The sequence below is a fragment of the Rhineura floridana genome, chromosome 10 (genome assembly GCF_030035675.1).
Source record: "Rhineura floridana isolate rRhiFlo1 chromosome 10, rRhiFlo1.hap2, whole genome shotgun sequence".
Lineage (NCBI taxonomy): Eukaryota > Metazoa > Chordata > Lepidosauria > Squamata > Rhineuridae > Rhineura > Rhineura floridana.
Genome location: NC_084489.1, coordinates 53,876,695 through 53,891,323, shown reverse-complemented (window position 1 = coordinate 53,891,323; position 14,629 = coordinate 53,876,695). Strand labels below are relative to the sequence as shown.

Below are 14,629 nucleotides of genomic sequence, written 5' to 3'. Positions count from 1 at the left end.
CCCAGCCAGCCAGGACTGATTCTTACCACCTGTCCCTCTTTGGAGGGATACATAAGCCGGCTGGCTGAGGTGGCCTGGGAGGCCCAGGCCCTGCAGGAGAAAGAAAGCATCGCCCCAAGGGAAGGAGAGGCTGCTGCTGCTGTGCTGCTGCTGCTGCGGGACCACCACCTCCACCACCCTTCCCAGAGGGACTTCTGCCTGGCAGGACCAGGCCCCAGGTACCCAGCCAGCCAGGACTGATTCTTACCACCTGTCCCTCTTTGGAGGGATACATAAGCCGGCTGGCTGAGGTGGCCTGGGAGACCCAGGCCCTGCAGGAGAAAGAAAGCATCGCCCCAAGGGAAGGAGAGGCTGCTGCTGCTGTGCTGCTGCTGCTGCGGGACCACCACCTCCACCACCCTTCCCAGAGGGACTTCTGCCTGGCAGGACCAGGCCCCAGGTACCCAGCCAGCCAGGACTGATTCTTACCACCTGTCCCTCTTTGGAGGGATACATAAGCCGGCTGGCTGAGGTGGCCTGGGAGGCCCAGGCCCTGCAGGAGAAAGAAAGCATCGCCCCAAGGGAAGGAGAGGCTGCTGCTGCTGTGCTGCTCCTTTCTTTTTCTTTTTTTTTACTTTTTGTTGGTGTGTTGATGCAATTTAAGATGAATGAGTGCCTGATTATATGAATATATGTTTGTTTATATGCTGTATATATGGCTGTATATATAGCTGTTTTTATACGTTTAATTGTTGTATATTTTAGTTGTATTATGTGCTTCAGAGAGAGTTTTATCCATCAGGCGGGGAGACTTGAGGGGGCCCCAATTGCCGTAGTGACGGGCAAAGGAAGGTATGGCGCTGTGAGAAGGACGTGCCAGGTAAGGGGAACGCGGTCCAGACATGTTGTGGCTGTGCCTTGTTCCGGTCCTTCCCACACCCGCAAGGTCGTTGGTAGTCCTATCAGCCAACTCTCAGATCTCCAGTTGCTGTTATTAAATGCCAGATCGGTATATAATAAAACCTCCCTCGTCCACGATTTGATTGTGGATGAGGCAGCCGATCTGGCATGTATAACCGAGACCTGGGTGGGTGAGCAGGGAGGAGTTGGTCTCTCTCAGCTCTGCCCACCGGGGTACCTGGTCCAGCATCATGGTAGATCTGAGGGTCGGGGAGTTGCTGTCGTCTATAAGAGTTCCATCTCACTCACCAAGCACCATGTTCATTCAGTTACTGGCCTGGAGTGTTTACACCTTGTGTTGGGCCAGAGGGACAGGCTGGGAATCCTTTTGGTGTACCGCCCACCTTGCTGCCCAATGGCTTCCCTAACTGAGCTGGCGGAAGTGGTCTCAGATATATTGTTGAGGTCCCCCAGACTAATAGTACTGGGGGATTTCAACATTCATGCCGAGACCACTTTGTCTGGCGCGGCTCAGGACTTCATGGCTTCCATGACAGCCATGGGGCTGTCTCAATATGTTAGTGGTCCAACACATGTATCGGGGCACACTCTAGACCTTGTTTTTGCTACTGAGCATGGGGAAAGTGATCTGGATGTGGGGAGTTTTACAACACTCCCTTTGTCATGGACAGACCACTGCTTGCTGAAGTTTAGACTTTCAGTAACCTCTTCCCTCTGCAAGGGTGGGGGACCTATTAAAATGGTCCGCCCCCGGAGACTAATGGATCCTGAAGGTTTTCAAAGGGCTCTGGGGGATTTTCCGGCTGATAGGACTGGCGCTCCTGCTGAAGCCCTGGTCGCTCTGTGGAATACGGAGATGACCCGGGCTGTAAACACGATCGCTCCTGCACGCCCTCTCCTGTGTAGAGCTCATACAGCTCCATGGTATACTCCGGAGCTGAGAGCGATGAAGCAAGATAGGAGGAGGCTTGAGCGGAAATGGAGACGAACTCCCGACGGATACAATTATGCGCTGGTTAGTGCTTCGACTAAGCTCTATGTAGGAGCAGTGAAGGCAGCTAAAAAACATCATTTTGCTGCCACTATTAAATCATCTCTTTGCCGCCCTGCGGAGCTCTTTCGAGTTGTCCGGGGGCTTCTCCATTCAAATCCTCCGGACAGGGTGGAATCATCGGAGGCCCGCTGTAATCAGTTTGCCGATCACTTCCAGAATAAGATCTCATGTATCCGCCGGGACCTAGACTCTCAAGTTATAGCAGTAGATCCTAGTGAGGTGTCCGGAGCACAGTCTTGTCCTGTTTTGTTGGATGAGCTTCAGTTGGTTCAACTCGAGGACGTGGACAAGGTGCTTGGACAGGTACGTGCAACCACTTCGGTACTGGATCCTTGCCCCTCCTGGCTGATAAAAACTAGCAGGAATGGAACAGGTAGCTGGGCCAAGGAAGTGATAAATGCCTCTTTACGAGAGGGAGTGGTCCCGGGCTGTCTGAAAGAGGCAGTGGTGAGACCACTCCTGAAAAAGCCTTCCTTGGACCCAGACAATTTTAACAGCTACAGGCCAGTGGCGAATGTTCCATTCCTGGGCAAGGTCTTGGAACGGGTGGTTGCTGGCCAGCTCCAGGCGCTATTGGATGAAACTGATTATCTAGATCCATTTCAATCGGGTTTTAGGCCCGGTTTTGGCACTGAGACAGCCTTGGTCGCCCTGTACGATGACCTATGTCGGGAAAGAGACAGAGGGAGTGTAACTCTGTTGATTCTCCTTGATCTCTCAGCGGCTTTTGATACCATCGACCATGGTATCCTTCTGGAGAGGCTCGCGGAGTTGGGAGTTGGAGGTACTGCTTGGCAGTGGTTCCGCTCCTACTTGGCGGGTCGTCTCCAGAAGGTAGTGCTTGGGGAACATTGCTCGACACCGCGGGCTCTCCAATATGGGGTCCCGCAGGGGTCAGTTTTGTCCCCCCTGCTTTTTAATATCTACATGAAGCCGTTGGGAGAGGTCATCAGGAGTTTTGGAGTGCGTTGTCATCAGTATGCTGATGACACGCAGCTCTACTTCTCCTTTTCATCTTCTTCAGGTGAGGCTGTCGATTTGCTGAACCGTTGCCTGGCCTCGACAATGGACTGGATGAGAGTTAACAAACTGAAGCTCAATCCAGACAAGACTGAGATGCTGTTGGTGGACGGGTTCTCTGATCAGATGGTGGATATATACCCTGTCCTGGACGGGGTTACACTCCCCCTAAAGGACCGGGTTCGTAGTCTGGGAGTCTTTTTAGACTCTTCCCTCTCACTTGAGGCTCAAGTAGCCTCGGTGGTTAGGAATGCGTTTTACCAACTTCGGTTGGTAGCCCAGCTACGTCCCTATTTGAGTAAAGAGGACCTTACATCAGTGGTACATGCTCTGGTAACCTCACGTTTGGATTACTGTAATGCGCTTTACGTAGGGCTACCTTTGAAGACAGTTCGGAAGCTACAACTAGTGCAAAATGCGGCGGCCAGATTGCTGACAAGGACCAAGCGGTCCGAGCATATAACACCTGTTCTGGCCAGCTTGCACTGGTTGCCAATATGTTTCCGGGCTAGATTCAAAGTGTTGGTATTAACCTATAAAGCCTTATACGGTGCGGGACCACGATACCTTGCGGAACGCCTCTTCCGATATGAACCGGCCCGTGCACTACGTTCTGCTACGAAGGCCCTCCTCCGGGTTCCAACTCACAGGGAGGCCCGGAGGGTGATGACAAGATCTAGGGCCTTCTCAGTGGTGGCCCCCGAACTATGGAACAGTCTCCCTGAGGAAGTACGCCTGGCGCCGACTCTGCTTTCCTTCCGGCGCCAGGTCAAAACCTTCCTATTCTCTGAAGCATTTTAAGTTACATTGATCTAATTTTAATAATGTTTATTGTATTGTTGATTGTATTTTAATATTATTCTGTTATTCATTGTATTTTTATACTATTTTATGTTCACCGCCCAGAGAGCTATCGCTAGTCGGGCGGTATATAAATTTAATAAATAATAATAATAATAATAAAAATGGAAAGGGACTGCCTTCAAGTCGATTCTGACTTATGGCAACCCTATGAATAGGGTTTTCATGGTAAGCAGTATTCAGAGGTGGTTTACCATTGCCTTCCTCTGAGGCTGAGAGGTAGTGACTGGCCCAAGGTCACCCAGTGAGCTTCGTGGCTGTGTGGGGATTCGAACCCTGGTCTCCCAGGTCTTAGTCCAACACCTTAACCACTACACCACACTGGCTGTCTGATAAAGCTAAAACTTCTACCTAAAACGAAAGAAGGGAATTGTTAACTTTATCAGCAGGCCTCTTTGTGCGCCCGTGGTGCTAAGAATCCCTGAGGATTGTTATTTAAATGCTTGCAGAGTTTGGTTAGATCAGAGGGTGTCCTGTAAATATTAATGGAGTTTGTTTGTTTGTTTACGTGCTCACCTGTGAGGGTGCTAATGCTCGAAGACATGCAAAAGCTAGTAAATAACAAAGCCAAAAAAAGAGCCACTTTCATGTGTATACTGGAGATTACCAAGGTAATTCACTGTGATGGAAACATACAATGTTGTTTTGAGGTTCAGCGTAAACACAACAGAAACATATGTGTGCCATTATTGGCCTGTGATGGGATTGGTCTTGTAGGTTAATAAGGTATCTTCCTTGTTCTAGCTTGGGAGTACATGCGCTCCCACTCTCCATGATTTCAGCTTGCCATCTTCAGGTATGGCATTATGTAGAGCAGGGATAGGCAACAGATAGCCCTCCAGATATTGCTGGACTTTGTTGTTATGTGCCTTCAAGTCGATTATGACTTATGGCAACCCTATGAATCAGTGACCTTCAAGAGCATTTGTCATGAACCACCCTGTTCAGATCTTGTAAGTTCAGGTCTGTGGCTTCCTTTATGGAATCAATCCATCTCGTGTTTGGCCTTCCTCTTTTTCTACTCCCTGCTGTTTTTCCCAGCATTATTGTCTTTTCTAGTGAATCAGGTCCTCTCATGATGTGTCCAAAGTATGATAACCTCAGTTCCATCATTTTAGCTTCTAGTGACAGTTCTGGTTTAATTTGTTCTAACACCCAATTATTTGTCTTTTTTGCAGTCCATGGTATGCACAAAGCTCTCCTCCTCCACCACATTTCAAATGAGTTGATTTTTCTCTTATCCGCTTTTTTCACTGTCCAACTTTCACATCCATACATTTTATTTATTTATTTATTTAATTCAATTTTTATACTGCCCATAGCAAAGCTCTCTGGGCGGTGTACAACCAATAAAAATATATAATTACATTTCAATTAAAAAAAAACCATACATAGAGATCGGGAATACCATGGTCTGAATGATCGTGACTTTAGTGTTCAGTGATACATCTTTGCATTTGAGGACCTTTTCTAGTTCTCTCATACCTGCCCTCCCCAGTCCTAGCCTTCTTCTGATTTCTTGACTATTGTCTCCATTTTGGTTAATGACTGTGCCGAGATATTGATGATCCTTGACAAGTTCAATGTCCTCATTGTCAACTTTAAAGTTACATAAATATTCTGTTGTCATTACTTTAGTCTTTTTGATGTTTAGCTGTAGTCCTGCTTTTGTGCTTTCCTCTTGAACTTCCATCAGCATTCGTTTCAAATCATTACTGGTTTCTGTTAGTAGTATGGTATTATCTGCATATCTTAAATTGTTGATATTTCTCCCACCAATTTTCACACCTCCTCCATCTTGGTCCAATCCCGCTTTCCGTATGATATGTTCTGCGTACAGATTAAACCAATAGGGTGATAAAATACACCCCTGTCTCACACCCTTCCTGATGGGGAACCAATCAGTTTCTCTATATTCTGTCCTTACAGTAGCCTCTTGTGCAGAGTATAGGTTGTGCATCAGGACAGTCAGATGCTGTGGCACCCCCATTTCTTTTAAAGCATTCCATAGTTTTTCATGATCTACACAGTCAAAGGCTTTGCTGTAATCTATAAAGCACAGGGTGATTTTCTTCTGAAATTCCTTGGTCCGTTCCATTATCCAACGTATGCTTGCAATATGATCTCTGGTGCCTCTTCTCTTTCTGAATCCAGATTGGATATCTGGCATATCTCACTCCATATACGGTAAGAGCCTTTGTTGTAGAATCTTGAGGATTACTTTACTTGCATGGGATATCAAGGCAATAGTTCGATAATTACTGCATTCCCTGGGATAATCTTTCTTTGGAGTTGCAATGTATATTGAATGGTTTCAGTCTGTGGGCCATTGTTTTCTTTTCCATATTTGTTGACAGATTTTTGTCAAAATTTGGACAAATTCCATCTCAATAGCTTGTAGCAACTCTATTGGTATGCCATTGGTTCCTGGTTATTTGTTTTTTCCAAGTATTTTAAGAGCAGCTTTCACCTCACATTCTAACATTTCTGGTTCTTCATCATATGGTTCCTCCATGAAGGAATCCGTCATCCTTGCATCTCTTTTATAGAGTTCTTCAGTGTATTGCTTCCATTTTCCTTTTATTTCATCTTGGTCAGTCAGTGTGGTCCCCTGTTGATTATTCAGCATCCCTACTCTTGGTTTAAATTTCCCTTTCATTTCTCTAATCTTTTGGAACAGGCCTCTTGTTCTACCCTTTTTGTTGTCGTCTTCTATTTCTATATAATAACTATTGTAATAGTTTTCTTTGTCCCTATGTACTAGTCGCTGTATAGTTGCATCTAGGGTTCTAACCATGTTTGTATCTCCTTTTGCTTTCCTTTTATCTTTAACCATTTTAAAAGTTTCTTCAGTCATCCATTGAGGTCTTTCTCTCTTTTTAACTAGAGGTATTGTTTTTTTGCATTCTACCCAGATAATGTCTCTGACTTCACTCCATAGTTCTTCTGCTTCTCTGTCAACTATGTTTAAAGCCTCAAATCTGTTGCTTATTTGATCTTTATATTCTTCTGGATGTTATTTAAATTGTATTTTGGCATTATGATTGCATTGTTGATGTTCTTTAGCTTTACTCTGATTTTCAATATTACCAGTTCATTATCTGTACCGCAGTCTGCTCCTGGTCTTGTTTTTGCAAAAAGTATGGAACTTCTCCATCTTCTTCTACCAATTATATAATCAATTTGATTCCTATATTGACCATTTGGTGATGTCCATGTGTACTGTTGTCTTTACGGTTGCTCAAAAAATGTGTTTGCAAGAAACAAATTATTGGCTTCACAGAATTCAACAAGTCTTTCTCCTGCTTCATTTCTGTCTCCTGAGCCCCATTTTCCCACATTTCCTAGTTCTTCTCTGTTCCCTACTTTTGCATTCCATCCCCCATGATTATCAGCACATCTTGTTTTGGTGTGTGATCAATTTCTTTACTCTGATTTTTGATACGACAGTTCATTATCTGTACCAGTGTGTTCCTGGTCTTGTTTTCGCAGAAAGTATGGAATTTCTCCATCTTCTGCTACCAATTATAAAATTAATTTGATTCCTGTATTGACCATTTAGTGATGTCCACGTGTATGGTTGTCTTTTTGGTTGCCCAAAAAATGTGTTCACAAGAAACAAATTATTGGCTTCACACAATTCAATAAGTCTTTCTCCTGCTTCATTTCTATCTCCCAAGCCCCATTTTCCCACAAGTCCTAGTTCTTCTCTGTTCCCTACTTTTGCATTCCAATCCCCCCTGATTATCAGCACATCTTGTTTTGGTGTGTGATCAATTTCTTTCTCTACTTCTGCATTAAAACTCTCCATTTCCTCTTCTTCTGTGTTTGCCGTTGGAGCATAGACTTGGATGATGGTTATGTTGATAGGTTTCCTGTTAAGTCTCATTGATATCACTCGCTCAGACTTTGCATTATAGCTTCTAACTGCTTCTGCTACATCACTTCTCACTATTAGAGCAACCCTGTTTCTTCTTGGTTTATCATTTCCTGCATAAAATATTTTGTAGTTGCCTGATTGAAAATGTCCCATTCCTGTCCATTTTAATTCACTCATGCCAAGTATTGCAATGTTGATATGTTCCATTTCTTGCTTGACAATTTCTGACTTTCCCTGGTTCATGCTTCTCACATTCCATGTTCCTGTTGTGTACATAGTACAACTCCAGACTCTCCTTTCACATCTTTGCACATCAGCCTCTGGGCTTCCTTTTGGCTTTGACCCAGTGGCATCATTAGTCACAGCGCTACTTGTATTGTTCATTGTTCTTCCCCAGTAACTCACTGAGTGTCATCTGATCTGGGGTTTTCCTCCTCATCGTCCAGCACTTTCTCGGGTTGCATTTTGGATAGTCTATTCATAGGGTTTTCATGGTAAAAGGTATTCAGAGGTGGTTTACCATTGCGTTCCTTTGAGTTTGGATGCATCTTAGTCTGGTGTCTCAGCTTTGACCATTCCGCCTTGGGTGCCCCTGCTAGGAGCCTAGCCTCTTGGTCTAGACTCCTGACGGCATTGCTCTCAGCTTCTTTGACACTCTAAAACCCCCTCACCACGTTAAGGTGTGCATCCTAGAGGAGGTTCATGCATTTAGTACTCAGAAATACTGAACAACTCAACAAGGCTACAGCTACATGGGGTTTGTATCATATTGGGTGCTGGAGTGGTAATATCTCATACTTTGAATGGAACTTACCAGACGTATTGATTTTTAAATATGTGAGTCAAATCATCAAGACTGACCTGTTTAAATCATTAATTGATGTAAATCAACTTTCCCAATTCCTTAACAACAAGCATGCATATTACTTGGTTGCTATAAGAAACAAAGCATATTTGCTTTCGAATAAATGGAGTTGTTTGACCTAAGAGCATAATGAAAAATCTTTGATCATGCAGTGTATGTAAAAATACTAAGCAAGATCACTTCCTCCAAGGCTAAGGCTGTAATTATATGCGTACTTGTATGTAAGGAAGTCCTGTTGAACAAAGTGGGGTTTACTTCCAAGTAAATATGCATAGGATTGGGCTGTAAGGATCCAGAACTTTCTAGAAGCAATAGCTGGTAGTTACTAAGCAAAATATTATTTACCCATGAGATGGGAAGTACTGTAAATTCTATGCTGTTGTGGTGGGTTGGGTCATAAATGTATTTTATTTATTTGGAACATTTTTACCATGTTCTTCAGCTGAAAAAGGCCTCTAAGGCTGCAGTCTAGTACACACTTACCTGGGAGTAAGTTTTATTGAACCCAGTGGAGCTTACTTCTGAGTAGACAGGTATTGGATTTCAGCCTAAGTGGTTTATGTAAGATCTGTAATAAGTTAGCCCCTGCCCTTAGGTTTATAATCTAAAAGACGTGACCAAAAAGGAAAAAGAATTGGGAGGGAGAAGCGGGGAAGCAGAGTCAAGCGCTAGGTGTTGGTTACACATTTCTTATAATGCCAACTAGAAGGTAAACAGTACAAGGAGAAGATAAGCCAAACGTTGCTGGTATCCCTACTTCTCTCTGCTCTGCAGCCTGATGGAACAGCTATTCACAGGTTTGAAATTTAAATGTAGATTTCTTTTTAAAACAGAGGAAAAAAACTTAATGTAATTTAAGTTACAATAAAGCTAAAATTAAAATATGATTTTTTTAAAAAAACCACGCAGATCTCTGTTCACCTTATTCAGTGGTGTACACATTTCATTAGCCTCTGTGTTAAAATAGACATGATCTTGTGGGATGCTGAAGAGCTCTTGGGTGATATATGGGGGTTTATTTAAAGGTGATGTTCTCTATATCCTGTTGGAATCGAGTGGTTTCCTTTCCCTGCTATTGTTAGATTTTTGTGCATTTGTAGGATTTGTGGCCCATGGATTTTCACTCCACCAGAAATTACCGTACTATAATAGGAGTTGCTAACACTAGGATTTTTAGAAAAGTTTAATCTGCAGAGCTGAACCTCATTTAAGGTTCATGTTTAGAAATCAAAATGTTAGAACTGCTTGTTAAAACTGTCATTTCATAGACTCTCCACAAGATGGCACATTAATAAAACTAATTGGGGTGGCCAAAGTCTGAACCTGCCCGCAGAGTATTTCAGAGGAGTACTTTTGTTTAATTCTGAAATTTAGATGATGCATAAAAAATGCATTAACACACCAGTCGACAATTATATGAATTTGCTCTCTCTCTTTTAAAAAAAAAAACATTTCTGGTAATGTGCAATTGAATCAAAAGCACTTCTGAATCTCTCCCCCGCAATAAAATTAAGCCTCCATTTCTTTGGAAAACACCACTTGAATAGTTACAGTTCATTTAGTTGTCTTCTTGGGCAATTTACAACTTAATGTTTTCAGGGAGGGAGGCTCCCTTCCTCTGTTCTGTTTGGCCCCTTTTTTCTCTTCTCCTCTGCCCCTTGTGTGTTTTTTAATCTTTCCTGTGTCTGCTACAGCCAGATCAGAGAGAAAGGAAACTGAGGCCCATGCTGCAGTGGCTGCTGGTCCCCCTTCCAGCCTTTCAGGCTCGGGAGGGAGGGAGAGGTAAAAAGAAAAGAAAAAAGGGATGAGATAAACTGCCTTCGGGTTTCCCGGCTATAGAAACAAAGCATCAGAGAGAGGAGAAAAGAACATAAGCATCCCCCTGAATCCCCAGACTGTTAGTTCTGCAAAGAAATTGCCTGGTTTCTTGGGTCTTTAGAAATAACTAATGAGTTGTTCTTGTAAAAGAAAATTGTGACTTCTCGTGTGCCTGTGCTTTGAAGCACAGTTTCTAGCTTAGTTCTATTGTGCTGTCTCCTGCAGACAGAGCTTCAGCACTGTCTACAGGACAAGAGAACATGTTGTGAATCCTGTCAACTCTGTCCCTCACGCTAACATAAACACACACGTCTGTCTGTGTTGTGCATCTTCAATTGGTCTAAAGTTAAGACTCCTGTCTTGGGGGGAAGCGGTAGAATTCTAACAGGAAGGAGAAAGAGGAATTATACGAGCCCAGTTTCCAAGATCAGGAAAGTTACATCGGCATTGGGCCTTCGTGGCCCAAATTATTTTGATGAATGGGTGTGCGGGCACTGCATTTTTTGTTTGAAAATGACAATGCCTGTGCACCTGCTTGTCATAGCAGTCGGGTGAGGGAATTATTTTGGGGATACCTGTTTTCTTTTGTTGCATTGAACAGAGCTGCCTCTTCCATAATGCCAGTGTTTATCTTCTTTGGGTTTCTATGCCTCGTCCTCCTCCTCCCATTGCAGATTTCCCCCTCTCCCTGTCCTTTTTGGAACCAACCATTGTTTAGCGTTAGATTTGCAGTGATATCAATTGTAATCGTGGCTGGGTCCAAACCAGAATTTACCACCGTGGCTAGAAGCGGGCTTGCAAACTCTGGTTTGAGCTGACTGTGGTTCATGTTAAGATTGGTGTAAATGAAAGCTGATCATGGCTAGGTAAAGAGAATTTGCATGAAGGAAAAAGGAGTGTGCAAACAGGTGGGCCACTTCTGATCTTCTGATCATGGTTAGAAGATTGGGAACATTCCATTTGTACTACGCCAAAAGCCTAGAAATCCAGTTCTACAAAGTAGCAGCATATAAACATTGTTCAAAGCAACATTTATTTAGCTTCTTTACTCTATTCAGTTAAGGATGTCTAATCGTCTCTACAACTTTCATTTTATATCTTTATTATTTATTTATAAAAATGAACATAGCATCAAAGTGACATATGATAAAAATTAAAAACCAGTATAAAACTAGCACAAATAAAAAGTTTTTAAAAATACATAGATGGTGGAATAACCCACCCTCTAAAAGAGGCCACAACATCAAAAAAGCCCTCCAAAAAATTAATAGCCGAATGCCTGGGACAAGAGGAATGTTTTTGCCTGATGCCTAAAGATAAATAATGATGGCTCCAGGTGTGCCTCTGTAGGGAGAGCATTCCGTAAGCAAGAGGCTACCACTGAGAAGTCCTGTTCTCTTGTCACCATTTTTTATTTTCTGTATATGATTCTTACAATACATAGGATAGTTGACGAGTGGGTTATATCTTTCATTTCTGTTCCAAATATTGAGATCTCAGTGGTCCAGTTTGCACATAACTCTAAGCCAAACCATGGCTTAGTGCAAATGAGCAAATGTACAGTTTCCTGGAGTAGATACTGCATCTACTTTGTTCTTTATCTGGTTCTACTGCTGCTATGCTGCTGTTCTGTACTGGTAAGTCTTAGAATAAACCTTGGGTGCAACTTGTGGTTTGTCTGGAGTGAGATAAACCAACAGCCCACATTCAGATGTAATGCTAAGCCAAACCATGGCTGAGCTTAATTAGCATGGCAGTAGCAGGACCAGGGGAGGAGTAAAGCAGCCACAATATTTTCTCCGGCAATCTGCACGTTTGTTCATTGCACTTAAGCCATGGTTTGGCTTGGTGTTACATGCAAATTGGGTCATTGTGTGATTGCAGTTTTCAGTCTATCACTGATTGGTTTCTATTTGGTTAAGGTATTAATTAGCCATGCAAGGAAAACTCAAGTTGAGAAATTAATGGAATATTTATTATTTTTATTTATTTATTCGACTTATTAGTCGCTTATCTGGCTGAATTGTCAGCCACTCTAAGCGACGTACAAAGCAGAACATGTAAACATCAAAACATTAAGAGACTAACAATAAAAACTAACAATAACGTAAAAGCAACAAATTCCAATAATAATAGGGCTTCTCTCCTGTATTGTCTGGAGGTGTAACAACCGATGGAATAGCTTTTAGAGCAGTCAGATTAATGTTTTATGCAAACCTACTGTGATTATGAGACTGGAGAAAATCTTATTTTTATTGCAGGCACAGCTCTGTTAAATATTCAGGTACTGTTAATTAAATCTAAGATGTTGTAGAACTATTACTCTGTTTTCAAGTAATACGTGAGGCGTGCTCTGCAGCTGTGTGAAATTTAAAAGTGACAAATTAAATGTCTTTGTCTCTCATAAAATATATTAAAACCATTCACTAAAAACTTTACTGTTGCTCAGCTTGGAGATTGCTGTGCTAATGAGATATATAATTGTATGAAGGTGCATGTCCATATAATGATGGTGTTGGGAACAGCTAAACATCTCCCCTCTGGGTTCTGCTGGAGAATCGGCAGAATTTTTTGCTGCCTCTTCTTGCTTTAGTAGAGAAGGCCTCTTCTTAGAACAACATTCCCCCCATTTTGCCCCTTAGCCATGAGGAGGGGAAAAAATTGTTTGGCACAACCTGTAGCAGTTGGTGGCAGATTGTGGTAGATTGTGTCACTCCAAGTTTCAGCCTTAAGGTCTGACAACCATTTAAAGCTGTGATCTTCAGCTGTTGGGTTGGGACCCACTGCTGGGTCATGGCCTGATCCAAGGTGGTTTACATCAACAGCACTATCGCCATGCAAATATATGGTAAAAAATTGAGGTAAAAAATTAAGAAATTGATCCCTAAATACATGTTTGGGTCAAAGGTGGGTCCTCTGTTTGAAAAGGTAGAAGACACCCGATTTAGAGAGAGTACCCTGGTAAAATGGGAAAAGTGACTTCTGGGGGCTTGCTTTGGTGGAACTCAGCTGTCAGTGCTGGAACTTTGGAAGACCTGAAGGGAAAGCCAGTTTCTCCCAATGGTGGTGGTGTTGCTGTTGTTACATTTATTGATAGTAGGAATAGTTGAGATTCTCATTCTACTCTGGGAGAGAACGATTGTGACATTTCACAAGATGCAGTTTGAATAATAATTTGTTTGATTCAAAATGAGTAAGAAAATATTTTTACCATCTGTTGCACACTCTAACCCCTGTCCTGGTTGTGAATGGCCTTTGGTAGGCTAAGTTGCTTTGATGATGCATCCCTCTCCAAAGAGTAACAATGTATTCAAATGTATTATGTTTTAAAGGAGGAACTTAGAGAACTCCGGGAACAACCGACTGATCCTCAAGCTCAGCAAGAAATAATTAACAGCATTGAAGAAGTCTATTTTTCCAGTGATTCCTTCGATATTGTTAAGTATGAGTTGGAGGTAAGAGAATTCTTTGAATTAGAAAGACAGTGATTTCTGATACACACTTTGGATTTCATTGTACAGGATCTGTATTTTTTTTAAACTCTCAAAACAGATTTATCTCTGCTGTTGTTGTTTTGGTAGACCACCTCCCAAGCTTGCTAAGATCCATGGTGGTAGTGCTGGGTGGGTGTTGTCCAATTAGCCTTTTAAGTAATTCAGCACTTGGATGACTTTTATGTCATGGGATATGACTGGATTTTGTTTATGCTTTACACGCAGAAGCTGCCTCCTGTTCTTAGCCTTCAAGAACTGGAAGAGTACAGAGACAAGCTAAAGCAACAGCAAGCTGCTGTAAGTCAGGAGTGCTGTCCCTCCTCTCCACCCCCTTCAATGAGATTCACATAAACTTCATTAATTTTTTGTTGGAATTAAAAAATGATAGTTTTGACACAACCTTGAAAAACTGCTTCCCATCTTTAAGTGTGGACTTGCACATTATAAATCAGGTGGTGATGTCTCTCTCGCCCCTTTATCTGAGTTTAGCTTCTGCTCCACTGCTTACTCTCTTCCTCCTTTTTCAGTTGCTCTTTTGTGTGTGTCCCCAGCTCCAAAGGCAGTCTCCAGCAGCGCCGTGCAGTTGAAACATCATGGGGAGAGCACTTTGGTATAGCATAAGCCACCCTTCCCTAACCTTTGCCCTCCAGATGTTTTTAAACTCCAACTCCCATCATACCTGACCATTGGCCATGCTGGCTGGGGCTGCTGGGAGTTTGGGAGTCCAAGAATGTCTG

The 14,629-nt window shown here is 42.8% G+C and overlaps 1 protein-coding gene across 2 annotated transcripts in view; it reads left to right on the top strand.

The window, feature by feature from the left end:
* The window catches only part of VPS50 (VPS50 subunit of EARP/GARPII complex), a 137,384-nt gene that overhangs the window by 9,892 nt on the left and 112,863 nt on the right, over nt 1-14,629 (top strand). For both annotated transcript variants that reach the window (XM_061586630.1, XM_061586629.1), the window contains exons 3-4: nt 13,731-13,853; nt 14,118-14,189. In XM_061586630.1, coding sequence (XP_061442614.1) covers nt 13,731-13,853; nt 14,118-14,189 — 195 coding nt within the window. The remainder of the gene's footprint in view (nt 1-13,730; nt 13,854-14,117; nt 14,190-14,629) is intronic.